General features: G+C 44.1%; 1 protein-coding gene across 14 annotated transcripts in view; it reads left to right on the top strand.

The window, feature by feature from the left end:
* The window catches only part of MTSS1 (MTSS I-BAR domain containing 1), a 177625-nt gene that overhangs the window by 15670 nt on the left and 134902 nt on the right, over positions 1 to 27053 (top strand). For all 14 annotated transcript variants that reach the window (XM_063816552.1, XM_054657468.2, XM_054657469.2 and 11 more), the window contains 2 exons: positions 8655 to 8716; positions 13242 to 13315. In XM_063816552.1, coding sequence (XP_063672622.1) covers positions 8655 to 8716; positions 13242 to 13315 — 136 coding nt within the window. The remainder of the gene's footprint in view (positions 1 to 8654; positions 8717 to 13241; positions 13316 to 27053) is intronic.

Genomic DNA, 27053 nt, shown 5'->3' with positions numbered 1-27053 from the left:
AAATGGAGCAGTTTGCAAGGGGAGATGGACGGATGGACAGAGGGAGCACCTTTTGTGGTTCAGTCTTCCTTTTCATAGGCATATTTATTGCTGGTGTGCTTGGGCAAGTGGGTGAGGGTGGGCGGGCGAGGAAGCAACCATTGATTATCCCCAAGGCTGTCATCCGCTTGATGGACAGGGATAATTAGTGGATTAGGCAACCCCCAATCAGAGAATAAAAGCCCAGGAATGGTATTTATGATGGATGGGCTTACCCAGTGCCTTTCATCTGAGGATCTTAGGAGCCCTTCATCTCGCAGGATTGGGTGGGGAAGGGTGGTTTTGGGGACAAAGCTATGACAGGCATTCATGGGCCCTGTCTGTCATCCCACACGCCCACTTCTGGAAGCTGAGCGGATTCTTGCCTCATGCTTGAAGAAGCAGGGAGGCCAGAGCCACTCCAGCGTAGGTCAGAAGGTGCCAGCCTCCTCTGGAAGCTGCGTAAAGCAGCTTCAGGGTAACCTGAAGGCTGAGCTCATCCAGGGTATGCCCAGCGGAAGAAGAGGAAGGATGCTGTTGGCTGTGTTCCTCGCACTCGCCCTGCTGAGGTCTCCGCAGACCTGGGAAGGGGTCATGGTGGCAGGGGTGGCTGTGGCAGCTGGAGATTTAAAAGCCCCTCCCAGATTGACTCTACTGATCTCCTGGTAGAAGAAGATCAGTTTGTGTGTTCACAGAAAACCAAGATGAGATAAAATTATCCATAATCATACCACAAGTGCCAACAGCTATGAACCTCTTGGTGCATTTCTACCAGGCATTTTTCTACCCACTCTTTGTTGTGTGTTTCATGTTTTCTTCCTTTTTTTTTTTTTTTTTTTTTTCCTGAGACAGTCTTGCTCTGTCACCTAGGCTGGAGTGCAGTGGCGTGATCTTGGCTCATTGTAACCTCTGCCTCCTGGGCTTTAGCGATTTTCATGCCTTAGCCTCCTGAGTAACTGGGATTGCAGACGTGTGCTACCATGCTGCACTAATTTTTTGCATTTTTAGTAGAGACAGGGTTTTGCCATGTTCCCCAGGCTGGTCTCGAACTCCTGAGCTCAGGTGATCCATCTGCCTCAGCCTTCCAAAGTGCTGGGATTACAGGAGTGAGGCACTGCGCCCAGCCTCGTGCTTTCTTTTTCATGTGGTTGGGGGTCCTGACCATTTCCAGGGTGGTATTACAATCCCTCTGGGCCATCTGCAGTTGTAATCAGGTGCCATGTGTGCAGGGCACCCTTGTCCTCTTCTGCTCTACCTTGTCTGGGCTCTTATAGGACCCACATGTAAAGCGCGACCCAACCTGCTGTCTAAGCCACTCTTTGCAGCCCTGGGGCTGGGCTGGGCTGGAAGCTGGCTCTGTTCATGTGGTTACTTGCACTTCCCAGAATCAGGGAACACTTGGGCTGCAAAGTCAGATCTGGCATCCTATTGCAACCTGGAGCTCTCTGCTCCAACCTCTCTGGGCATCAGTTTCCTCAGCTCTAAAATAACAGCAGCACCTGCCTGCCTGGGCTGCTGTGAGCATGCAGTGAGAATGCAGGATCAAGCTGGGCTCCTTAGAGAGTGGTCTGTGGACCAGGAGCAGCAGCACCTCAGATTAAACGGCCCCACCTCCACCAAGCAAATCAGAACCTGCCTGTCTGCAAGCTCCCCAGATGATGGATATGTAAATTACAGCTTGGGAAGGGCCAGTATATATACCTGGCGCCTGGCAACTCTTTAGAAAGTGGTGATGCTTCATGATGATGGTGATGACAGTGATGCTTGTCAAGGTGAACAGAGATACTTGGGAAGTTACCTGGCTGGTCATATACCCCACGGCTTGATTTCTCAGCCAGATCCACTGGTGAGCCAGCCTCTGTCTGGCACCTTTTGGGCAGAACAAAGGCCTTTGAGCTGGAACCCCACTCTCTAGAGCCTCTGCCCTCCTGGTTCCTACTTGATTCTCCCCTGAACTGAATTCTTCCTCCTCATGTAAGTCCTCCCCAGCTCTGTGGCTCCTCCCAAGTTGCCCTTTCTCTGGCAGTTCCCGGCCCCTGTGTTCCTTGTGTGGCAGCGTGGTGTCGAATTCCCTCAGCTGTCCCAGTGGGGCTGGGCTGGGAGAGGCAGTTGCTGCATTATTTATGGAGCACTGGTCACCAGCCGTGCTGATGAGTTACACACAGTTATTCTCTGCACCATGTGTGGGATGCCGTCCTGGGCCTCTGTTTAATAGAAAACAAAACGAAGCCAAACAACCCTAAGCCAGAATGGCTGTTGGCCGATTGCTGTGCCTTGCTTTGTGTTAGGCAAATGGCCTGCCGTGGGTCCTGGCTCTAGGGAAAGTGGAGGAAGAGGAGGAAGATGAGGAGAGGCACTCGGCGGTGTCTCCTAAGCTCCACTTTGAGGGTGGGGTGGGGAGACCAACTTGTGGATTTGTTTAGGTGGCCACCAAACTCTTCAGTTGAAGGAGATTTAGGAGGTCTTTTTCCTAAAAACTAAGAAAATGACTTCATTATTTTCCTCTCTCTCCCAGGAACCAGAGTGATGCCAGGTATGTGACCATTAGCCAGGTTCTCCCATCACCTGTCTGGTCTAGAATTTATGTCACTCACTGTCCGAATGAAGGCCGCCCCGGTCTTCCTCACCTGTCCCAAGTCCCCACCTTGGGTCTTGCCCTGGAAGGCTGCTCTTGCCCACCTGAGCCACTTCGCCCATGTCCTGCCTGGAGGAGTGGCCAGCATAAATGTGCCACTCCAGTGTCCCTTGGAGAGAGCTGGTCAGTGTTCCCTGCCTCCTTTTGTGTCAGCTGCACCCCCTACCAGAAGTACTCTTCCTTCCTCCCTTCATTTCTCGGTCCTTGTTCCACAGTCCAGAGGGGAAGCCCTCAGGCTTATAGACAGCAAACTGTATGATGTGATAAGTTGGGGAGTAGGCGCAGCTAACCCAGAGGGTAGGTGGGAATGGGGTGTGTCAGAGAATGTTCCGGAAGAAGTGTCACAGCTGGGTAGTGACAGCTGAATAGGAGTTTTCAATATTGCTGAATCCTCCTGGAGATTTGAAGAGAAGCAGCCACAGGGTGTGGTGTGTGTGGGGAGTGTGGGTGAGATCACGTGTTCAGGGAAGCCCCATCTCTCACCCAAGGAAGTGATGGAGGGAGTCCTCTTTACACGCTTGTAAACAAACTGGCTTTCTCCTCCCGTTTCTTTAATAGGGACCTTTTCCTTTCTTAGAACCGAGTGTAATCTGAGTTGTATTTTCAACCAACGCACTGCCAAGGGCTCCAGAAACCCCCGGCTCTCCTCTCTGAAGAAATTCAGGGGGCTCCTGGAGGAGCGCCTTCTCATTTTGCCTGGTGACTTTGGACTTGGCAGAAGCCGGGGCGTGGCGGGAATTTTGTTTTCTTTGATTTGGGTCTGTCTGGAACGTTGTGAAGCCTTTATGTGTTCTCAGGTGAAATCCACAGTGGGGTCTGTGTTGAATTGTTTTCACGGCACTGGGAGTGCATTCCGAGGGATTTCCTCAAATGGGGACAGAGCTCAGCCAGCAACCTCAGGAATGAACTTTCTGGGGACTTCTTGGTCGGTGGATGCAGATGCAAAAACCAAGGACAGTCAGGGAATTGCTTTCTAAAGGGCCTAAGAGCTTCCAGTGTCTCGGGTTGCGGGTTTCTTTTGAAACTTGAGTGTGGTCTCCTTTATGTAGTCTTGCTGTCCAAAAGGCAGGACTTCTTCTCTGCTGCCTTTCAATCTTTCTACAGCTACCTTCTTCCTCCTTTCTTACTTCCTCTAAGCTTGAATTATTATAGTAAAACTGCTCTCAGGTGGGTAGAAACTTCTTTTTTTCCTTGAAAGAAACTTACAAAAATATCTGGAACAACCCAACATCACCTTGCCTTTAAATTTTAATGACATTTACTCACTTTTTTTTTTTTCATTTCTCAACAAGGAGGTTTTTGTCTTCTGTTCTTAGAAGTTGATTTTTTTTCTTTTTTTAGAATCTATTAAATTATATATTGCCTAAAACAGGTGGGCCTGACTCTCTCTGATAGACTGTCAAGTGTCATTAAGTCAGCAGCAAGCTACTTTGGGCAACCTTCTGGCTGGGTGGATGTTCGTAGGTGGGGAGCTGTTAGCTGTACCCCTTGACTAGAAAAGGGACCCCTCTTTTTGTTGCTAATTTGGTAAAGACTGAAATGAGGCTCCAAGTGGGGGCAGATAAGAAGTTTCTTCAGTGGTTTGAGTAGTCGTCTTTTTCAGGCACACTCATCTCAGGGTTGAGTACTCCACCCTGCCATTTGCTTAGCAGCAGCAGAGAAATTGTCTGGCACTGAACACCCAGCTGCCTTTGCGTTGGTCTGTTTCTGCCTAACCCTGGTTTACTAATAGGGAGACGCAGATGCTTCCCACGTTGGCTGGTTCCACACCAGGTACTCTAAAAGGGGGGTTCCAGTCTGGATGGACAGTCTGACTTAGACTTTACAGTCTGTCCCCGACACATCCTAAAGGAGATTACTGAGAGCCTGTGGCCACTTGGATCCCTCATATCAAATGTTTGTTGAGCACTTCCAGTGTGCTGGGCACTGCACCGAGCACTTTCTGTATATGACCTCATTCGTTCCTCCTCTCAGCCCTGTGAAGACGTGACTTAAGCCCATGCAGAGGTCAAATAACTTGCCCAATGTCACATAGCAAATGGGAGAGCTAAGGTTCAATCCAAGAGATTGGGCTTCTGTACTTGCAATCTTTATTCATCTCCTTCATTCTTTCGATGTTCAATAATTGGTGGTATTGGTAATGGTGATGGAATTATTTGTTTTGGTTATCATCATTATAAGGGAATGATCCCTGAGAAGTGAAATGATTTCCCCTAGTCCATGACTGGCAGGGCTGTGACTAGACCTCAGGACCCAGTGCTCCCTGCCCAGGCCACTGGCCAGTTCTGCATGTTCTCGATGAACATGCCTCACCTTTTCCTTTGGCTTTGTTTCTTTGAGACAGGGTCTTGCTCTGTTGCCCAGGCTGGAGTGCGGCGGCACAATCACAGCTCACTGCAGCTTCGATCTCCCGGGCTCAAGGGATTCTCCCACCTCAGCCTCCTGAGTAGCTGGGACTACAGGCATGTGCCACAGCACCCAGCTAGGTTTTTTTTTTTTCTTTTGAGATGGAGTCTCGCTCTTTCGCCTAGGCTGGAGTGCAGTGGTGCGATCTCGGCTCAATGCAACCTCCACTTCCCGGGTTCAAGCAATTCTCTGCTTCAGCCTCCCGAGTAGCTGGGATTACAGGTGCCTGCTACCACGCCCAGCTAATTTTTGTATTTTTAGTAGAGATGGGTTTCACCATCTTGGCCAGGCTGGTCTTGAACTCCTGACCTCCTCATCCACCTGCCTCCTAAAATGCTGGGATTACAGGCATGAGCTACCGTGCCTGGCCTGGTGTTTTTTTTTTGTTTGTTTGTTTGTTTTTTTGTATTTTTAGTAGAAATGGGGTCTCGCCATGTTGTCTGGGCTGGTCTTGAACTCCTGGGCTCAAGTGATCCTCCTGCCTCAGCTTCCCAAAGTGCTAGGATTACAGGTGTGAGCCACTGCCCCTGGCCCACCTTTTTCTTAAGAAATACTTTGATCGTCTTAATAATATTTCTCCAGGGCTCCCTGGATGGGAGTGGTTGGTGTTTGGGAAAGGAGGGTCTGGCTCTTTGGTCCTTCTTCCTTGTGTAGCCGAGAGATGGTGGCACCTTTGCCTAGAAGTAGGTGAGCAGTGTTTCTGAATGCTCAGATTTCTCAGAAAGCTTTTCATCGTGTCTTGTAGCTCAGAAAGAGAAGGAATGGTCAGACGAAGCTGCTATTGGTTGGTTGAGCCTTTGTGTTCTTAGAGGTCCCAACTGCTGTCCCTCTGGACAGAGATCTCCAGTGGCCATCCTGAGGACTCTGATCTTGGCCCTCATCTCTTTAATTGGATGTAGGTGTACAAGGGGTGTTCTTATCTGGACTGGATTAAAAAAATGGTATGTATGTTGGGTGTCATAATTGGAGTCCCCACTATGTCTTGATGGGCCTTGAATGATAGCCTGAGCTCTCACAAGTTTTCATTTGACATAAATTAATATACAGTTCTGCTCTTGGGTGGAAGTAACCCCCAGGGCACACACTTGGATTGGAGGTCATGTCGTGACAAGACCCTCACACAGGTGTTGGTTGACAGTAGCTCAGGTGTAGCTGCCAAAGGGCCTCTGCCAGGAGCCAGCCAGACACGATTCTTGCCCGGCTGTTGCTTAGTTTCCCATAGGGGCAAATTGCCACTTAGAGGAATAAATCCAGAAACCTGCGCTTGAGCCAAGCAGGTCTCCAATGCATGAAGGCAGAACTGATGAATGTGGTGTAGCAGCATGTGTGAAACAGACTTTAGAGTTCGGGTGGATTGTAAATTCATGGTGCTGTTGTTGCCAGAACCTCTAATTTGATCTTACGTTTTAAAAAATGTAATGACTTTATTGTTTTCATTAAAATGATACATGACCCTTATAAAGAAAACTCACAAGACTCCAGCCATAAAGGAAAGTACGAAGGAGAAAGCAACACATTGGTCCAGATTTTAACTCCCAGACGTAACCCGTATTAATATTTTATAGACAATTTTCCAGATATCTCTTATGTACATTTTCAGACAGAATTGACAGCTAGGGAAGTATATAAATAGGCGATTCTATAACAAGGTGTTCCTTGTTATAATGAGTGCTCCTTGTTATAATGAGTGCTATGCATGATCTTTTGAAAAAATATTCTTAATTGTACTTTGATTTAACAGAAGAAAATGAAACTGAAGTAATACTGTAATTGTTTCTTCACCACTTTCTTTAAATTGATTTCTCAGATGTGCCTTTAAGGCAGTGGTTCTTGACTGGGCGTGATTTTGTCCCCTAGGGGCCATCTGGCAATGTCCCATTTTTGGTTGTCCCAAATAGGGGGTGGGGGAACGCTGGCATCTAGTGAATGGAAGATAGGGATACTGCTAAACATCTTAAATGTGCAGGACAGCCCCCCACGACAAAGAATTATCTGGCCTCAAATGTCCATAGTGTTGAGGCTGAGAACCTGCTCTAAGGGTAAGAAAAAATGATGTTTAATACCATTAGGAAGGTAAAACTGTTAATGTTTTAGCTGGGTTGCAGTTTTAGATAGTTTTAATTGGGCTTCTGTAATGAAAGATGAGTTGATTAACCTCATTATAATTTTTTCCTCCTTTCCTGAACAAGAAAATGAAGAGGTAGCATATGTTGTTTTTACCTTGTCAGGGTTCATAACATTTACACTCTGTTCTGCAAAAATAATCCCCAGGTGTTTAGTCTTAGTTTTGTTTTGTTTTATGTTATTTTATTTTTTGAGACAGAGTGTTGCTCTGTTGCCCAGGCTGGAGTGCAGTGGTGCGATCTCAGCTCACCGTAACCTCCATCTCCCAGGCTCAAGTGATTCTCATGCCTCAGCCTCCTGAGTAGCTGGGACTACAAGCATGCGCCACCATGCCTGGCTAATTTTTGTATTTTTAGTAGAGATGGGGATTCACCACGTTGGCCAGGCTGATCTTGATCTCCTGGCCTCAAGCGGTCCGCCCACCTTGGCCTCCCAAAGTGCTGGAATTACAGCTGTGAGCCATGGCGCCCGGCCCTTAGTTCTGTACTTAAATGATCAATGCCAAATACCACTTCTCAGCCCATTGTTTCCCCCTTTCTGTGTTGATTTTGAGTCACCTCTTGGTTGGTGGGCTGTGTGATCTTAATATAAATTTAACATATGTAGGAAGGGAGACGTCGGTCCCTGCCTGCTTTGCCCTGTCAGACTTGCACCTGCAGATTTGAGTTTGTGTCTATGCACCACACTTAGAGGGAGAGTAGAGAGACATGCTGAGTGTCTCTGGGATGCAGTCAGGGTGTGAAGCAGGGTCCCGGGGAGAAGTGGGGTTGGATGTGAAACTGGATTTTGAAAAGACTTCCATGTGGAAGCAGGATTATTGATCTTAACTGAGGGCTCCCAGAGGTTAGAACTAGAACTACATGAACATCAAGGACAGGGTGGCTGATAATAGGCTGGGAAGGTGATGAGTTCCCTGTTAGCTGAAGTGTGTTGGGGAACCACCTGTTGCTATACTGTCCCTAGGTGTTGGGCTTAAGCCATCAGCTGAGCTGCTGCATTAGGTAATTTTTCAATCTTGAGATTCTGATAGTCTAATTAATGCTTTCTGTAACCACCTGTCCTGGGGAAGAGCCCCAATCACTCTGGTTCCCTGCTTGGTGTTGTTTGGGGCAAGTGGGAGAACAGCCAGGGCCATGTTTCATGAACAAGTGGTTCAGGGTGGAGCTTTAAATGTTCTGTACACCTTAAATTTGGACCCACCATCTACCAACTCAAAAGTGTATGTGTCAGATTCTGCCAAACTAGTTCAGTTGATGTTTGTAGTATTTACAAGATTATAGGAACTGAGCACATTCTAAACTGATTCCTGAGCCAATACATGTATATAGAATCCAGGAAACGTATTGCAGACCTGCAAAAGAAGAGAACATACACAGATTGTTCCCTGCATGATTGGAATTGGGTGCTCTGTTAATGTAGTAATCAGATGTCTATTGCAGTGTGACTTACTGATGTCTTTGATGTGTTGCAGGGGAGCTATCCAGTTTGGGAAGATTTCATAAACAAAGCAGGAAAGCTGCAGTCCCAGCTTCGGTAAGTAGAAGCACGTGTTCTACAGGAAAAGGACAACATCCTCAGACAAGGATGGAGTGGGACAGACCAAAATGCAGATTGATTAGGGTTGATTCAGGAAGTGCTACAGATAGGGAAGCCTGTGCTGGGTTCTGATTGGAGCATGATCACCTGTAGCCATATATCCTGGGCCCTGATTGCCATATGTAAAATGGGACTCATTCATGTCTGCTTTCCTCCTTCCATAGGAATTTTGAGAGTCAAATGAGGTAGGTACTGTATGTAAGGTAGCAACGGGTAACATTTATGTATTGCTCACTATGTGCCAGGCATTTGTTAACTTGTTTAAATCTCATAACCCCACAAGGTACATACCATTATTATCCCCATTTTACTGATGAGGAAACTAAGGCACAGCAAAGTTAAATAACTTATCCATAGTCACATCACTACTAAATGGCAGAGCAAGGATTTGAACTTAGGCTCTCTGGCTCCAGAGTCCATGTTCTCCTCCATTCTGCTTACTGCCTCTCCACAAATAGAGTTTAAAACCTCGTGTTGGCCGGGTGTGGTGGCTCACACCTGTAATCCCAGTACTTTGGGAGGCCCAGGCCGGCAGATCACAAGGTCAGGAGTTCGAGACCAGTCTGGCCAACATGGCGAAATCCCATCTCTACTAAAAATACAAAAATTAGCTGGGCATGGTGACGAATGCCTGTAATCCCAGCTACTTGGGAGGCTGAGGCAGGAGAATCGCTTGAATCCAGGAGGTAGAGGTTGCAGTGAGCCGAGATTGTGCCATTGCACTCTAGCCTGGGCGACAAGAGCAAGAGTCCACCTCAAAAGAAAATAACAATAATAAAATAAAATAAAACCTTGTGTTGACTATTGTATAATTCCATTTACATGAACTATCTAGCAAAAGCATATCTTTAGAAAGATGTTGATCATTGGTTGCTTGGGGATAGGGTAAAAAAGGAGAGTGAGAAGTGAGTAAGACAGATCTTTTGGGGTGGTGGAAATGTTCTAAGATTGGATTGCGGTGATGATTGTACAACTCCAAATTTACTAAAAATCATTGACTCATACCCTGAAAAAGGGTGTATTTTATGGTATGTAAATTATGCCTCCGTAAAGCTGCCTAAACAAGATCCAGTGCTGAGCTCTAAGGGGCTGTGATTGCCTAGTCTCGTGCTTGTTCATATATCATGTGATATGAAATAGAAAATATGTTGGCATCTTCTTATTAAAGCTCTACCCTTTTAAATCATTGTGGTGAAGGGATACAATTTCACTTAGTGGGTGCTTCATGAAGGATAGGACATTTTAAAAAGGAATTATTTTGATGGCCGTGGTTCATGGCATGTAGGGGATGTCATTGGTTGGTTTGGATGGAGGAAGATGGTTCAGAGAGCAGGGTAGGCAGGGGTTTTCCAGGATAAAGAGCCATGTGGATGACAGAGAGTTGGGAGAGGGATGATGTGATGCTCTCGGGCCTTTGCCTGTGGACACCAGGGGTCACTGCCCAGAGTGTTAGCCATAGGACTAGAGGGTCCATGGTGCCCTATAGACTAAAGAACTCAGGAAAGGTGGGCCTTTTTTCTTTCATTCCTTCAGCTTTGTTTGGGGCCTGGGATTTCCATCCATGAACTGCAGCCTCAGATGGACAGTGAACTTGGAATACTGCACCTTCCCCAGTTGTCAAGTCCTGTACTTAAGCCCTGCTTAAGCTCTTGTAATTACTTTCTACTGGATCAGATCCCACCTCCCCTGCTCAGGATTCAGGGCTCCTCACCTGAGTCCTTCACCAGCCTCACCTTATTTAGCCATATCTACTCCCACCTCCATGTCTGCCATGATTACCATTTATTTTAGGTAGCTTCATCTCTATCCTGTGGGAGGTCTCCTCCTGTAGTAATACAGTAAAACATTTAAATACATTTCCCCTACTTTTTTAAGATTCAGCCTCATTTAACTGTCTGGCAGTCTTTCAAGGTAGACCAAGAAAATTGTTATCTTCCACTTTTATCAGTGAGGATCTTGAAGCTTAAAGTAATGAACGGATCAGCTGTCTTAAACATATAAAGTAAAATTTAAAGTAATCTTAACCTGTCCTTACTGGTACAGGATACATTTTATATTATTAAACAATGTTTTGTCCCAAAGGCAGAGACCATTTCTTTATTATTTTGTTAAACTAATAGTACAGGGCTGAGAGCAATATAGGGGCCTCATGCACATAGTTTAATTTTGTGTGTTAGAGAAAGGATGAAGTTTAGATTGCAGAAGAGGCATAGAAGCCTTAGTATATTTAAGCTGAATCACTCCTCTGTGTTTCTGTTGGTTACAAGTTTGCTCTGCCCCATCAAAGAGGGCCAAGATGTCTTGTGACTACGCCGGATAGTGAAATATGACTGCCATTTAAAAGCCTCAAACTTGATCACCCGCCTAATTTTCAGTGGAGCCCTGGTGACCGTGTAATATGCAAGACACCTCTGCAGCTGGTTCATTAAATTTGGATGATTGGCATTGAGTTGGATGAGAATAAATCCAGCCATTGTGTCAGATATTAATTGTAAATCAGAACAAGCTATTTATAAATCCCAAGATGTTTGATAAAGCTAATTTTTCCAGGGTTTGTGTTTGATGTCAACTCTTTAAAAAAATATGCTTCAAAGTGGTTTTGTGTACGTGTATGTCATTATTTTTAAAAATTTTGAGCAGAATATTTTCTTGCTCTACTGGAAAATAACAGGCCTCATTTTGAAGTTTGGCTCTAAGGGACTGTTGCCTAGATTTTCCCAGGAACTACTTCCAGCACCTTTCAGGAACCTTTTGTTTCAAAACTACTGTTGCTGATGTTTAAAGGCCATTCCTTTCCCTTTTTCTTTTCTCTTTCTTTTTGAGAGAGGGTATTGCTCTGTCACCTAGGCTGGAGTACAGTAGTGCAGCCATGGCTCACTGCACCCTTGACCTCCTGGGCTCAAGTGGTCATCCCGTCTCAGCCTCCTGAGTAGCTGGGACTACAGGCATGCACCACTGTGCCCGGCTAATTTAAAAACAATTTTTTTGTGTGTAGAGAATGGAGTCTTAGTATGTTGCCCAGGCTGGTCTCAAACTCCTGAGCTCAAGTGATCCTCCCACCTCAGCTTTCCAAAGTGCTGGGATTACAGGATGAACCACTACAGCTGGTTTCATTTTTCTCTATTTTGAAATCTTCCCTTTCTAGTCCTTATTGTTATTCTTCTTCAGCAACTTTGCATCCTTAGGAACGCTCAGTAAAGGCTGGAGTTATATAAGAAATACTTGAAAATTAACATTTAGTTACAAGTTTGATTGTAAAGTCCTTGAATTCTAGTTCTGGGGCTTGTTTGTGTGGAATCCATGGCCCTGGCTTGGAGTGTTGACTACGATGAATGATGCCTTAGGTCATGACTCTTGGAACCAGTAGACCACAGAGGGCTCAAGGCATCCTATGGTGTCCAAAAAAATATTAAGAACCCAGAATAATTTCTAGGACATAAATGACTATAGTACCTTCTCCCCATTCTCAGCTTGTAGGAATTTGGAAGATTCGGTTGAAATAGTGTCCTAAGGTTGAAACAGTAGTATCTCAGTTTCATTATAACTAGGATCTAGGGAGAAAAGTCACACTGCCAGGATCTTGTCTTATAGTGGGTCAAGCCCAAGCCTGTGAGTCATGAGGCTGGGATACTTGTCCCAGCTCTAGTATGAACTAGGGCTATGTTTGTGGCCTTGTATTTGTGGCCTCAGTTCTCCTATTCCTAAAATGAATTGTTTGAACTACATGATCTTTCTACCAGATTACTTCCCCCAACTGATGTGCATATATATATATTGCTTTCCTACTCCAAAATTAATTTCACCTCTACCACTTATATTTTTTAATGTTTTATTTTTCCTTTTAGGTAGAAATGCCTCTGTTTTCCTCCTGTATAAAATTTTGCCTGGTAATAGGTGTTTTTTTTTTTGTTTTTTGTTTTTTTGAGGCAGAGTCTTGCTCTGTCACCTAGGCTGGAGTGCAGTGGCGCGATCTTGGCTCACTGCAACCTCTGCCTCCTGGTCTCAAGCGATTCTTCTGCCTCAGCCTCCCAAGTAGCTGGGATTATAGGTGCATACCACCACGCCTGGCTAATTTTTTGTAGACATGGGGTTTCACCATCTTGGCCAGGTTGGTCTCGAACTCTTGATCTCAAGTGATCCACCCACCTCAGCCTCCCAAAGTGCCGGGAATACAGGCGTGAGCCACCATGCCTGGCCCTGGTAATGGTTTTATACGGTCAGATGAAATGGAATGGGAAGGGCTACTAGTATTTATTGATTAGCACCGAATGAGCTGGATATTATTCGGGTGGAGTACTTGGAAAAAAGTGGGTTCAGCAAGACAATGGTTGTCCATGCTCAGTTGAGTTATTTCTGGAGGAAGGTTACATGTACTCCTTAGCAGAGGTTTTAGGCCTTGAGCTGTAATGAATTTGCTAGAGAGAGACATTCCTCATGCTTTTGTTATCTGTTTGCATTTTAGGACAACAGTAGTAGCAGCAGCTGCCTTCTTGGACGCCTTTCAGAAAGTGGCTGACATGGCCACCAACACACGTGGTAAGCAGATGGAGGCTGACTCCCAGCGTTAACTGCATTCTGCACGTGGACTCTTCCCCTTGGGTGGCTGCACAAGAAGATGCAGCTTAAGTTATCAGAGCTGAGCTGACTCGTATTTTCCCATTTTTTAAAACTCTGTGGGATTCCACATATTAGAAGTTGCAACTAGTTTTCCGGATAATAAAGCACATGTGAAGAAGAATGAAAAAGGAAGAAAATGAACCACTGTTTCTGCACGAGTTGGCTTGATGGGTTCTTTGATCACTTTAATGACGTGCTGGTTGTTGAACCTTGAGCTGTGTGCCTTTGGTTGCAATTTGCGTTTTCCTCCTTACGTGGGTTTTCCTTGTTTCCTCGTGGAATGGGAAGCAGTAGGGATGATTGGATAGACCATTTTTCTGAGTTTCCATAAAATGAAGAACCCTTTTAAAATAAGGATCTCATTGGGTTGTATCTATTTATGCGTCCCTCATATTTGACTGCAAACCTGTTGAGATACAGACTATGACTTATTCATGTCTGAAGCCCCAAAACGTAGTGCCTAGAACATAGGAGATGTTTAAAGTATGTTTATTAAATCAATGAAAAAAATTTAATGGCTTCAGCAAGTACTGAATCATATAAAAGTTATTCATAACATGTGAAAAGTATAAAAAGAAAATGAATACCCCCGTATGCCTGACAGTCTTTAGAAATGCAACATTATGGTCAGGCGTGGTGGGTCATGCCTGTAATCCCAGCACTTTGGGAGGCCAAGGCAAGAGATCCGAGGTGGATCACTTGAGGTCAGGAGTTTGAGACCAGCCTGGCCAACATGGCGAAACCCCATGTCTACTAAAAATACAAAAATTAGCCAGGCGTGGTGGCACGTGCCTGTAATTCCAGCTATTTGGGAGGCTGAGGCATGACAGTTGCTTGAATCCGGGAGGCAGAGGTTGCAGTGAGCCCAGATCGCGCCACTGCACTCCAGCCTGGGCAACGGTGAGTGAGACTCTGTCTCAAAAAAAAAAAAAAAGAAAAGCAACACATGCAACATTACCAGTAACAGACAATTACCCTATTCAAAGGGAGGAGGGTGATTTCCTTTTCATTGCAATGCAGCTACTCTCTTCTGCCTCTTACTTTGCCTTGTCTTTCTGGGTCTTCTTGTTGTACTGGCAGCTATAGGCCTGTTCTTTTCATTGTTGTGGTGACATTGGAAAATTTGTGTTGTAGGGCAAGTGTTGGGGACTGCTCCCAGGCACATGAAAGTTTCTCCGAACCACCTGATGGGTACCTTCAGTGCAATGATACTCATTCATCACAGGTGCTTAATTAAGTATTTGAATGAATTTGCAGCAAGAACCCTTCTCGTTCATTGAACAAACTCCTTTTATTTCAGGCACTATCATGGGACCACAAAAAGCAATATGACCCTCCTTGTCCTGGAGGGGCTTACAATTGAGTGGGGAAAATGAGAAGTATAAATAAAGAATTTCAACATAGAAATTATATGTTTGGTATGGTAATAGTTGTAGAACAAAGTGCTAGGGGAATATAGAAAAGTGAGCATTAACTCAGGGAGTGAAGGAGTTTTTCCTAGGGGAGGTAATATTTCTCCTCATTTCCAGGATGCCAACAGGGTTTTACAGCATTCCCTTGGAGAATGTGACACAGAAATTAGAAGCATGGTTTCTTCATCCAATATGTCAGCTTGGTGTGGATCTTAACCAGTATCTTTTTAAAAGTCCTTTAAAAAAATTACTCCATAGCTTATGTGTGTCTGTTATAGAAACTTGAGAAAATACAACCGTAAAGAAGAACTTAATATGCAAACCATTGCAGGGCCTATAGTATTGCATTTTATATTTTCTTCTACTTCAGCAGTATCTGGAACTGGACTTGGCAGCCATATTTTTATCTTTCTGTAATAGACATTAGTATAGGGTTTTTTTGTTTTTGTTTTGTTTTTTTTTGAGACAGAATCTCGCTCTGTCTCTCAGACTGGAGTGCAATGGCGCAATCTTGGCTCACTGCAACCTCTGCCTCCCCACATTCAAGCAATTCTCCTGCCTCAGCCTCCCGTGTAGCTGGGATTACAGGCATGTGCCACCACGCCTGACTAATTTTTGTATTTTTAGTAGAGATGGGGTTTCACCATGTTAGCCAGGCTAGTCTCCAACTCCTTACCTCAGGTGATCTGCCCGCCTCAGCCTCCCATAGTGCTGGGATTACAGGCGTGAGCCACCGTGCCTGGCCCAGAATGTCTTTTTTTTTTTTTTTTAAAGCTGCTCTACTGTTTTAAGGAACTTAGATATCTGGCATTGCATGTTTGAGGCTCTGTGATAATAATGTTTTTATATTTTAATGTTTAATTCTTGGATGGATCCTATAGATGGACTGGAAAGAGATTCCCAGATTGTCCATAAGTTCCTGTAGTGGGAACCTGGGATTCTGAAGATGCTGCTCCCAGAATGGTTCTTGGCGGGACACTGCAGGGCCTGGAAATTGTCATCTTTGAAGGGAAGAAAAACAGCCATTATTTGTGCAAAAAGAAACCAAACAGCCTCACTGCAGAAGTGATGGGGGTAGAGTAGGAGTTTGGAGGTGATGTATTTCACCAAAGGCAAATAATCTCATAGTGAACAAACTCCTGCTTTGACATTTTTTTTTTCTTTTTTTTTTTGAGACGGACTCTTGCTCTTGTCACCCAGGCTGGAATGCAGTGGCACAATCTCAGCTCACTGCAACCTTCCCCTCTAGGGTTCAAGTGATTCTCCTGCCTCAGCCTCCCAAGTAGCTGGGATTACAGGCGCCCACCATCAACGCCCAGCTAATTTTAGTAGAGACAGGGTTTCGTCATGTTGGCCAGACTGGTCTCGAACTCCTGACCTCATGATCTACCTGCCTCGGCCTTCCAAAGTACTGGGATTACAGGCGTGAGCCATCGCATCTGGCTGCTTTGACGTATTTTTAGACCATGGGATTTCAGATCATTTTTAGTGATGCCAGGATACTTTCTGTTTAAAATCCATACGTGCTACTATTTTCATTGAATGTGGGAGTGTGAGAACTCTCAAATAACCTAAAAGTATATGGGTGATAGAAAGAAGGTATATTTTACAGAGATAAGAGAAACTCGAATGTCCTTCTTAGTAAGTGTCAGAAGTGACTTTTATTAATTTTTACTTAAAAATTTAAAAAATAGGACATGCTCTTTAGTTTAAAAAATTGAAATAAGTAGGCTGGGCGCGGTGGCTCACACCTGTAATCCCAGCATTTGGGAGGCCGAGGCGGGTGGATTACCTGAGATCAGAAGTTCAAGACTACCCTGACCAACATGTTGAAATCCTGTCTCTACTAAAAGTATAAAAATTAGCCAGGCATAGGAGTGGGCACCTGTAATCCCAGCTACTTGGGAGGCTGAGGCAGGAGAATCGCTTGAACTCGGGAGGTGGAGGTTGCAGTGAGCTGAGATTGCGCCACTGCACTCCAGCCTGGGCGACAGAGCAAGACTCTGTGTCCAAAAAAAAAAATTGAAATAAATATATAAACTAAAATTTATCCTCCCCACTTCCCCGCCCCTCCCGGGAATTGGGTTTAGTGTCATTTACAGATGTTTTTGCGTATATAAACAAACATGCTGGGAGGAAAAAAAAAAAACACTAGTTTTCCACAATATGTGGAATGACACATGGAATAAAATATACCTGTGTGACCTTTTTCAGAAGGTAGCCCCTAAGAAACATTGTTCTGTGCTTTTTACTGCATAGTATATTATAGTTATCTTTCCAGTACCTATAAGTCCACCTTATTCTTTCTAGCGGCCAAATGGAATTTCTGAATGTAGCACTGTCTGAATATAGCACAACTGAGTCATTATTCTCTTGATAGATATTTAGGTTATCTCCAGGTATTTGCTACTACAAGCTCTGCTGCAATTAATGCCCATGTATATATCCTTTTGGAGTCCTACAAGTGATCTATTTTTAATGATGTATGGATCACCAAGGAAGTGATAATCTGTAAAAAGTGCTTCAAGCTGTTTTGGTCAGCAGCAAATAGATTTGGGCTTAGGGTTGGTGTAGGCCGTGACTCTAACAGAGTTTGTGGTTTGATATCTACCTTCTCCAGAAAGAATATCCTTGGTTACTCCCTTGCTTACAGCCTTTACATGTATTTTTTTTTTTTTAGTCCCTCGTGATGGAAGTGGTAGGAGGGAATTGCAGTTATTATTAAGTGCATCTCTTCTGGGCAAGTGCCCAGCATTTCAAGCTAGCAGGTCGCTCTGGTTTCCAAAATATTAGCATCTCATATTGTTTCCAAAAGGGAACAGCTCTGAGTGGTCTTTGTCCTTTATAGGAAATCTTTTGCACTAGCTATTAATAAAATTTACTTAGGAAAAACTTTGAATACTAGTCACTATAAGAGCAAAATCAATCTAGTTGTTATGTACCTATTGTTAAACAGAATGTGGAAATATGTTAGAACTTAATTGCTTTCATTTTTTTTTAAATGAAAGTGTATAAGTGGATATTATAATGTGTATATTTGGGTTAATAATTAAACTATAATGGAATTTCAGTTTATTAGCACTAGGCGCAGTTCCATATTTTGTTGATTTTAGACTCTGGATGAATATACAATTTGTTTTAAATATGAAAGTACCATTTTCTGTATTATTGAACACAAAGAATTGGTTTCTAGGTATCTGGTAGACTTGGAACCCGAGGCTTTGTGGAGCAGGGTCTCTGCTTCCTTCACATCCATAATGGACCAGCACGTGGCTATTACAGGAGCTGAGAAATATTTGAACTGAGTGGCATGCATTTGTCTGGGCTACTTAAAAAAATAAGAAAAGGAAAATTAAGGAAATTAAGAAAAAGATGATAAGTACCTACCACACAGGCTGTGGTGAGAACAAAAAGACTTAATACACATAAACCACTCAGAACAGAGCCCAGCCCATGGTACACATTCAATAAAGCCTAGCTATCCTGATTTTCAGTCTTAAAATCATGCCTACTTTTTAGGGTAACAAATTTAAGATTCTGGACATTAAAGATGATCTAGTCTGCCTGGGATCCATTTCCTTCCTTCTGAGAATCTGAAATGCCTTCCTCAGGCATTGGATGTATTATCATCTAAACTTCCCTGGGATGGTTGTTCAAAACCATAAAAGTAATTACAGAGGCAGATGAAAATGAGAGTCACACAACACTGCTCTTCAAAGGCCCTTGCTGACACAAGCAGATGGCACAGTGGCCGGGATGGGCCAGTGCTGACTAAGAGGGAGTGTGTCGTCCGCTCCGTACTCCGCGCAAGTCCCTGATGTGTAAGGGCACAGGCTTACAGGCGTACGAATTTTATTCCCCATTTTGATCCCATTTTGATCCTGAATGCATTAAAAAAAATCTGTGTAGCACAAAAAATAAGCTATGTTGTTGAAATAACAAAAGTCTATATGCGGTAGTTAGAATAACAACTAGCTTGGGATCTGGGATGCGTAGGTTTGACTTCGTGCCTTTGCAGCTATGTGACCTTGAGTAAATATTTCCCTTCTCTGGGCTTCCATTTTCCCACCTATAAAGGGCCTAGGAGCCTAGATGATCACAAGTAATTTTTTTTTGGCTCTAATATTCTATGATTTAAAATCTTGCCTTGGTTCTCATTAACTATGAATGAAGTTGGACAGTGTAAATTTCCTTTTCTATATTATCTTTAGAGCTTCCAATTTTTGCTCTGAGTACAAAGGAAGTGGAGGAAGCAAGATTAAGCCAAAGATAATGGAGAGAGAAGGTTAGAAGAGAAAAGGGAAAATTACAGATGGGCATTTGGGTTGAGGCCCCCTCTCAGACTTGGAGTGTGTGTAGGAGGAAGGCAGGTGGACGCCGGACCTTCTAGGACAGGCATCGAAGGCTGGTCCATCAGACGTGCGCTTTAATCAGTGAGTCTGGATCGCCGAGGTTGGTGAAGCATGTTGGTGAAGAAAATTGCTGATGGCTTAGTTCTTACAAATGTGTTACACGTTTGCAGTACAGATTTTGGTAAATGCCATGGTCTCCAGAACTGGCATTAGGCATCACAGTCACTCAAGAAGTTCACTTTAAGGGACAGATTTCAAGGCCCTGCCACTCCCATGGAATCAGAATAACTGGGTGAGACCCAGGAATCTCCAATTCTGAAAAGCTTTCCAGGAGATGTTGCTCTCCATTGAGGTATGTTTGTGCTGTCCCGTAAAGCCTCTTGCCATCTTGCCATAACCCACCTGTCCGATGACATCTCCCCGCCCATGGCCGGCAGCTGCACCCACAAAGAACTGCTCACTGTTTTCTGAAACCCTTAAAACCCTTGATCCCTATCTGCTGGCACATGTGCATTCCAGGCCCAGAATGTTCTTTCCAGCCCTCCCCTTCTTCACCCTGTTTGTATGCTTGAGGATCTGCTGCTTGTCTCCCAGGGGTTTAAGAGCTGTATCACTTGTGAGACCTTTGTCTTCCCTCAGGAAGTAAACTGGGTCCTTGCTCAGGGCCTCGGGGGACATGCTGGGGTCAGAGGATTCCCCTAGCTGTGCTGTCACTATCTTCCCCACCAGATTGCAGACACCTCTGACAGGACCTGCTCCTTCCTGAGGAACTCACTTTTCCAGATGCTGAGTATCTGGCCTTCAGCAGGGTGCAGACCCATCTGCTGAATGAACGACTGCGTGCAAACAGTAGCTTCCACTTTTATGCAGCCCTCATGGATCCTGGTGGGAAGCCCGTCAGTTCTTGAGCAAGGGGCTGTTGGAATGGGGTCTTGGCAGGATTCCTCCCTGGAGTTCAGAATTTGAATCTTGGTGACCCCTCCCTGAGGTCAAGTCTCTGGTGCAAAGGACAACTGGGTAGAAGGCACTCACCCTGCTTCATGGATGGAGTGGAGGAGGGGAGGGAATCTTTCCTCTGAGGGGAGAAGGTGCTGGGTTGTTTGGGTTCCCAGCTGGGTTGTTTCCTGGCTCCAGCCAGACTGCTCTTGTTTGCTCCTGAGTTTTATTTTAACCAGATTGTTTAATTGAGACTTCACTAGCCTTTAACTTCTGGATTGCCTTTGGTGTTCAAGCCCAGAACTCTTTTGTGTAATTAGAGTCTTACTATTTCTACCTAGCAAACTTTTTTTTTTCTTTTTAAAAAGATTGATGCATCCACATGTTATGGGGGCACATATGATACTTTGATAAATTGATATAATGTGTAAAGTTCGAATCATTTGAGAGGCCGAGGTGGGTGGATCACTTGATGTCAGGAGTTTGAGACCAGCCTGGTCAACATGGCGAGATCCTGGCTCTACTAAAAATACAAAAAAATTAGCTGAGCTTGGTGGCGGGCCTCTAATTCCAGCTACTCGGGAGGCTGAGGCATGACAATCACTTGAACTCAGGAGGCGGAGGTTGCAATGAGCCAAGATCATGCCACTGCACTCCAGCCTGGGTAATGGAGTGAGACTCTGTCTCAAAAAAAAAAAAAAAAAAAAAAAATCAGGGTAATTGGGATATCTATCACCTGAAATATTTGTCTTCTTATTACTACTTACCAAACTCTTTAGCCTCAAACTGAAAACAATTTTTTTTTCAAATTAAAAACGTCATATAAAAGGCCCTTCTTTTAGGTCTGGAACTGAAAATTCTTTGAATATTACCATAAAGGAATGTAGTCAAATTTCTTCATTTGATTAAAAATAAAGAGGTATATCAGCCGGATGCGGTGGCTCACGCCTATAATCCCAGTGCTTTGGGAGGCAGGGGCCGGTGGATCACTTGAGGTCAGCAGTTCGAGACCAGCCTGGCCAATATGGTGAAACCCCATCTCTACTAAAAATACAAAAATTAGCTGGGTGTGGTGGCGGGCATCTGTAGTCCCAGTTACTTGGGAGGCTGAGGCAGGAGAATCACTTGAACCTGGGAGGCGGAGGTTGCAGTGAACCAAGATCGTACCATTGTACTCCAGCCTGGGCAACAGAGCAAGACTTGGTCTCAAAAAAAAATAAAAAACTCTTGAAACCATCTAAACTGTATATATGTATATGTGTTTGTGTACATGTATGTATGTATGTGTATCCATATACTTTTTATATTGAGCACTTTTTATAATCTCAATCTTACATAAAGTACAAATAAAATCTATAAAAATGATTGCTATTTATAATAATAGGCAACATAGCTAAAAACTGTGGTTATTATGTAAGCATAGCTTCAAGATAAATTTTCCAGCTCCTAAGTCCTCCTATACACAGATTTTAGAGCTGCCATTGCCCTAATGGGAGGTGATGTAAAAAGTATTGTTTTAAATGGGTTTGTAAGTGTACAGTCTGCTTTTGGTCTCATCATTTTGGTGTTTTTCCACTTCAATTTGTCTTGCGTCATTTTAATTTGTTAGCACAATGTATTTAGTCATATACGTCTGCTATGAATAAAACATCTTTTTAAAAATGGCCCGGGCATGTGAAGTTTGTCTTACGATTCTCCATTTTTTTAAAGCTGTCATTGTTTGGGGTGTGCTTTCTATGAAACTTCAGACTTTGTGTTGAGCCCAGGACAGTAGGGTGTCATGCATTTTTAGCATTTTTACAACTCATACTATACATAAGAACTAGAAATAACAAACGAATCTGTATATTTTTAAAGAGTGTTTTTATTTTATAAATTTAAAAAAATACCTTGTTTTTGATGTTTTTCAGTTGATGGAGTTATGGTTGCTTATGTGTTTGATTATTTTGATGGGCAAGTACGTATATTTAGGAGATTTGTAACCATGAGCCTAGCATTACTGCTGATAAAACGAATCCCTCCTTTCTAATCCCATTGCTCTTTTCTTGATGTAAAAACTGATGCCTGATGACAGCACTGTTCCCCATTTGACAAGTGGCCTTTTATTATTGATCTTTGGTTGGGTAGCAACAGTTGCCAGAGAGAATTGTTCATTGTGGTCAACCAGTGCTCCTGCCTCAGTCGTGTTTTGCTTTTAACCGTGTCTTCCTGGAATGACACTTGAAAGGGCAGTCATCATGTGTTAGCCCCGAATGAACTCACCGGAATCCCACATTTACCAAAACATATCCTGGATCCTCAGGGCAGGATGTCACCAGAATTCTATAATCCTCCAGCAGGGATAGTGAGGGATATCAGAATTCCACACCCAAGCATGTGTGTCTGTCCTGCTCAGGATTGTCTTACCCCTAACAGAGAGAAATTCTTGCTCCATTCAATGGGGTTTCCCCATTAGGCTTTAGTATATTTCCCCAGATGATACTTGAATTACATCTGAATGTGTGTGTGCTGTTCCCTGTCTAACCTCGGCAGCCTTCATCAATGCCGGTGAATTATGCGGTGGTGGTGGCGGCGGCGGGAACAGCAGCAGTGGGGAGGAAGGTCCAAGCTTGGAGAGGATGTGTGTTTTTATGGGTGACTGAGTTGATTTGTGTGCAGCGTGGTTATTTGTGTTGTTAGGCAGTTTACATAATAAAGTGGTTTACTCAGCAGTTCCCCACTTCCAGCTAACAGAGCCACCGTGCATTTTGTATACAAGCACTGACAATTCTCCCCTCTTCTCCTCCCCCACCTCTTTCCATCCTAGTTCTTGCCTTTGCTTCCCATAGATTGGCTTTTTGTTTTGGCTTAATAACTAATACCCCACCCCATCCCCACTGCCACACACACACACCTTGTAGTCACTTTTGGTAAAATATTAACATTCATGAAAGAATGCAGTTATTTTAGTTCATGCAGATGAAGCAAAGAATTTTTTTTTTTTTTTTGAGATGGAGTTTCACTCTCGTTGCCCAGGCTGGAGTGCAATGGTGCGATCTTGGCTCACTGGAACCTCCATCTCCCGGGTTCAAGCGACTGTCCTGCCTCATCCTCCCGAGTAGCTAGGATTACAGGCATGCGCCACCATGCCCAGCTAATTTTTGTATTTTTAGTAGAGATGGGGTTTCTCCATGTTGGTCAGGCTGGTCTCAAACTCCCGACCTCAGGTGATCCGCCTGCCTCAGCCTCCCAAAGTGCTGGGATTACAGGTGTGAGCCACCACGCCCAGCCAAGAATTTTTTTTTTTTTTAATGTTCTCTTGTGAAGAATCATTTGCCATAGAGCTATGAACTTGGTTTGGTCTGCTCTGCCCATCTTAGATAAAAATAACCATCTGGAATGTAAATGTGAACTTGAAGATACTTGAAGTTGTCGAACTAGTATTTTTCTAGGACGGGTCTGTTTGGTCAGACCACATAGATGCCTCCTCTGTGCTCCCTTTGAAAAAGTATCAGCTAGAAAACATGCACAAAATGTGAAAGCTAGTTGGAACTAAAATTTTCACTTTAACCTGCGCTTGTGTCCTCTGCTGTAGGAAAAGTGCTGTTACCGGAAAATAACTCAAGGAATAGTTATAGAATACTAAAAAGGTCTTCTGTCACCGAGAATTTGGCAGTGAATTCTTCTGACTCATTTTAAAGAAATTAGATTTGTATACACTACTTCAAGAAAGCTTAAAGTGAGAACTACTTGGAAGTTTTTTTTTTTTAAAGGAACTATCTGGTCTTTCATTTTTGAGAAGATACAGGATTTTTTTTTTTCTTCTGCTCACCTAGTATCTAGTGCAACCTTTTCATTTTTACTGGAGACACTGAATCTCAGTGAAGTCACTTGTCCGAGGTCACACAGCTAGGAAGGAGAGTGGGGATTCTAGCGTTGGGTTTTCTATTGCGTGATTTCCCTTAAAAACCACTTAAGCAGTTGTTGGCTCTGTCTTCTTGGTTTCATGGTGAGGGAGTTCAAGGAGGACATGGCATAGGTTGTGAAAAAAAATCTCTGCTCTGTCTCTCAGCCGGTGATTGTTTACAGACATTTTGATTTGCTTGTTTGTTAATAAGAAACCCGTGGTCATCTGGTTTCCAAAGCAGCTCTCTGCTTCCATTCTGGTTCTTCCTTTTTCTGCAGAAGATATTTTTGTTTTCTTTTAGCTCTTTGGAAGGGGGGAGGCTATTTTTGCTTACATTTTAATCATTTGTTTCATTTGACATAAGCTTCTTAACTGTAAGAATAATGAGGCTTCAATTCATTTACATTGCCTTCAATTCATCTACATGCACACATACACACACATACACATATACACATACACACAACATACACATGTACACACATACAACACACAACACACATACACACAGACGTACACATGTACACACATACACTTACGTTCACAACATATACGTACACACATATACACACACACATGTACACACACATACGCACAACATACACAACATACACATACACACATATATACACACAACATACACATATGCACATACATACACACACGCACACGTACGCACATACACACAAATACACGTTTTTTGATTCCCAAATGTTTACAATTGCCATGGAACTCTTATTTCTAGTAAAAGACACTGCTGTGGTTATCTGCAGCATTTCCTGCTGTGTGTGCTAGGGCCCAGGGACCTCGGTTACCATGGAAACTAATATCCAGCCGCCCGGGTGGTACTTCCCTTTAGAGCCGCATTTGAGCGCATTTCACAGTTCAATACAATGCTGCTTCTTCCTGCCTTTAAAATCAGGAAAGGGGGCAAAGCTGATTGATTACAAGTAAAATGAAAAAATACTGTTTCTGCTAAGACAGAAAGGGACCTTTAATATGCGCCCTTTTAATGTGATTGTCAGAAGTAGGACGGTGCACAGTTTCTCAAAGATGGCCAAAGGATCTGATAAAATACAAAAGAATTGTGGAGGCGATAGTAAACATTCTTCTTCCTGTGCTGCTGATCCACAGGCTTCTCTTTGAGAATGACTGGCCTGCAAGGCTGACAAGGGTGTTTACCCGCTGACTCTGGTGGAGTCCATTTGGTTCACCAGAAGGGCTTGAGGGCAGACAAAAGACCTTGAGCTCTCTGCGTGTGCCAGTCATCCTGTGTTTCCTGACCCCTGTCTCTCTCAGAACCCACTCACAGAACCAGATCCGAGAGCCTGGGAGAGCTTGCCCGGATTTCAGCCCTTGATTTGCCACTTAAGCACGTGATTGCCATCTGTGCTTGCTTAAAGGGGATGCTGATTAGGAGAGTGATACTTCATTTGGATAATACGATTTAAGCCCAAGTGCAAGAGGTGTTGCTTGTGCTGGAACTGCAGGAAATATGAGCCATGTAAACGCACCACCCAACCTCCTGCAGTGGTCCAGGTGGTCCTACCGGTCACTGACTACAGTATGTCTGTGTGGGAGATGACAGTGATCCCAAGCCCTGGTTTCCATGCAGGCATATGGACTCCTGCTTAATGAGATTGAAGGATAGTAATTGCCTCCACCCTTATTTAGATGATGCCCATCGCTCTGGCGTTTGTGTTTTCAAATGTTTTGGAAAAAGCGAGTGCCGGGAGAGTGTGCTATTTAGTGAGCTCAGTCCAGCCTCGGTCTTGAGCATTGACTGTGGGTCCTCTGCTGTTGGGGTTCTCGACTCGCCCACCAGCTGCCTTATCTCAGGTTGAGAAAGGTAGTGGGAACCCCATTTTGCAAATGGGGAAACTCTTGGTGACTTGAAGTCACCTGGTTAAAATGGCACACAACTTTGAATCTGCCTGCCATTTTAACCAAGTGTGCCAGACATAAGTTTCTGGAGTGTGTATCTTGTCTATGTGACACTCCAGTACCAGGTTCTTCCCACCTCAGGGATCAGTTTATGGAAACACCTCAGAATTGAGACCAGGGCTTCTCAATCTGTGATTTGGGGCTGGATAAATATTAGTTGTGAGGGGCGTGCTGTGCATCGTAGGTTGGTTAGCAGCGTTCTCGGCCTCTACACCCTCTCAGTTGTGAAAACCAAAAATGTGTATTGAGATCAGCCCTGGTTGAGAACCACCAAGCTAGACCTCTTTGGGTTTTGTTGGGCAGTTTAATGGAACTATGGCTATGCCTTTTTTGAGGCAGTTGTAGCTAGCTTGGTTCATTGAAGCTAGGTTCGAAATCATTCATAACCAAGTTACGATGTTAGGAATTCGACAGTCCATGCATTGTTTCATCTGAAAAACAACTACTCTGCCAAGTTGCACGTATACAACTCTGTAAAGAGTCCACATCTTACTAAAAAAAGACTGCTTCCTTTTTACCAAAGGGTCATTTCCCAGAGTGAAAATATGCAAGTTTTTTTTTTTTTTTCAGAAGATTAAGTCAAATGAGAATAGGAATGGGGTGAACAGAGCGCTTGAGTTCCCGTTCATGTTGCGCTGCCTGCGTGATGGAGAGAGGGCTCAGGGAGGCGGAGCCAGAACGGGAGGCGGCTGCAGGCCCCCTCTGCCTGCTCACAGCTGTGTGGCCCTCGGTGGGTCAGTACAGCTAGACACACCTGAGTTTTGTTGTCTGTGAGATGACAGTTAGGTCTGCCATACCTGCCTGTCAGGGTGACGGTGGAAGTCAAATGAGGTCATAGTTGTGAAAGCATTTTATAAATTGTAAACCCAGGCAGCTGTAATGAGAGGTCGTGGTGCTCCTGTGACTTGGGACTTCGGGGGTCCCTGGCCACCTTCTGACTGCTGGCTCCTTGGTCACTTAGAGACATGGTGCTCACTTGCGTTCCGCCTTCACCCCGCGTGGCCTGTCCCCTCCCACTTGTCTGTCTCCAACTTCTGCCGCTGTTTGGGATCCATTTCAGTCCTTGTTTTCTCCTGAATGTCTTCTTCTGGCATTTTAAAAGTATTTTTTATAATTATTATTTTAAA

Source organism: Pan troglodytes, chromosome 7, assembly GCF_028858775.2.
Source record: "Pan troglodytes isolate AG18354 chromosome 7, NHGRI_mPanTro3-v2.0_pri, whole genome shotgun sequence".
Classification (NCBI taxonomy): Eukaryota; Metazoa; Chordata; class Mammalia; order Primates; family Hominidae; genus Pan; species Pan troglodytes.
This window is presented reverse-complemented; position numbering and strand designations above follow the sequence as displayed.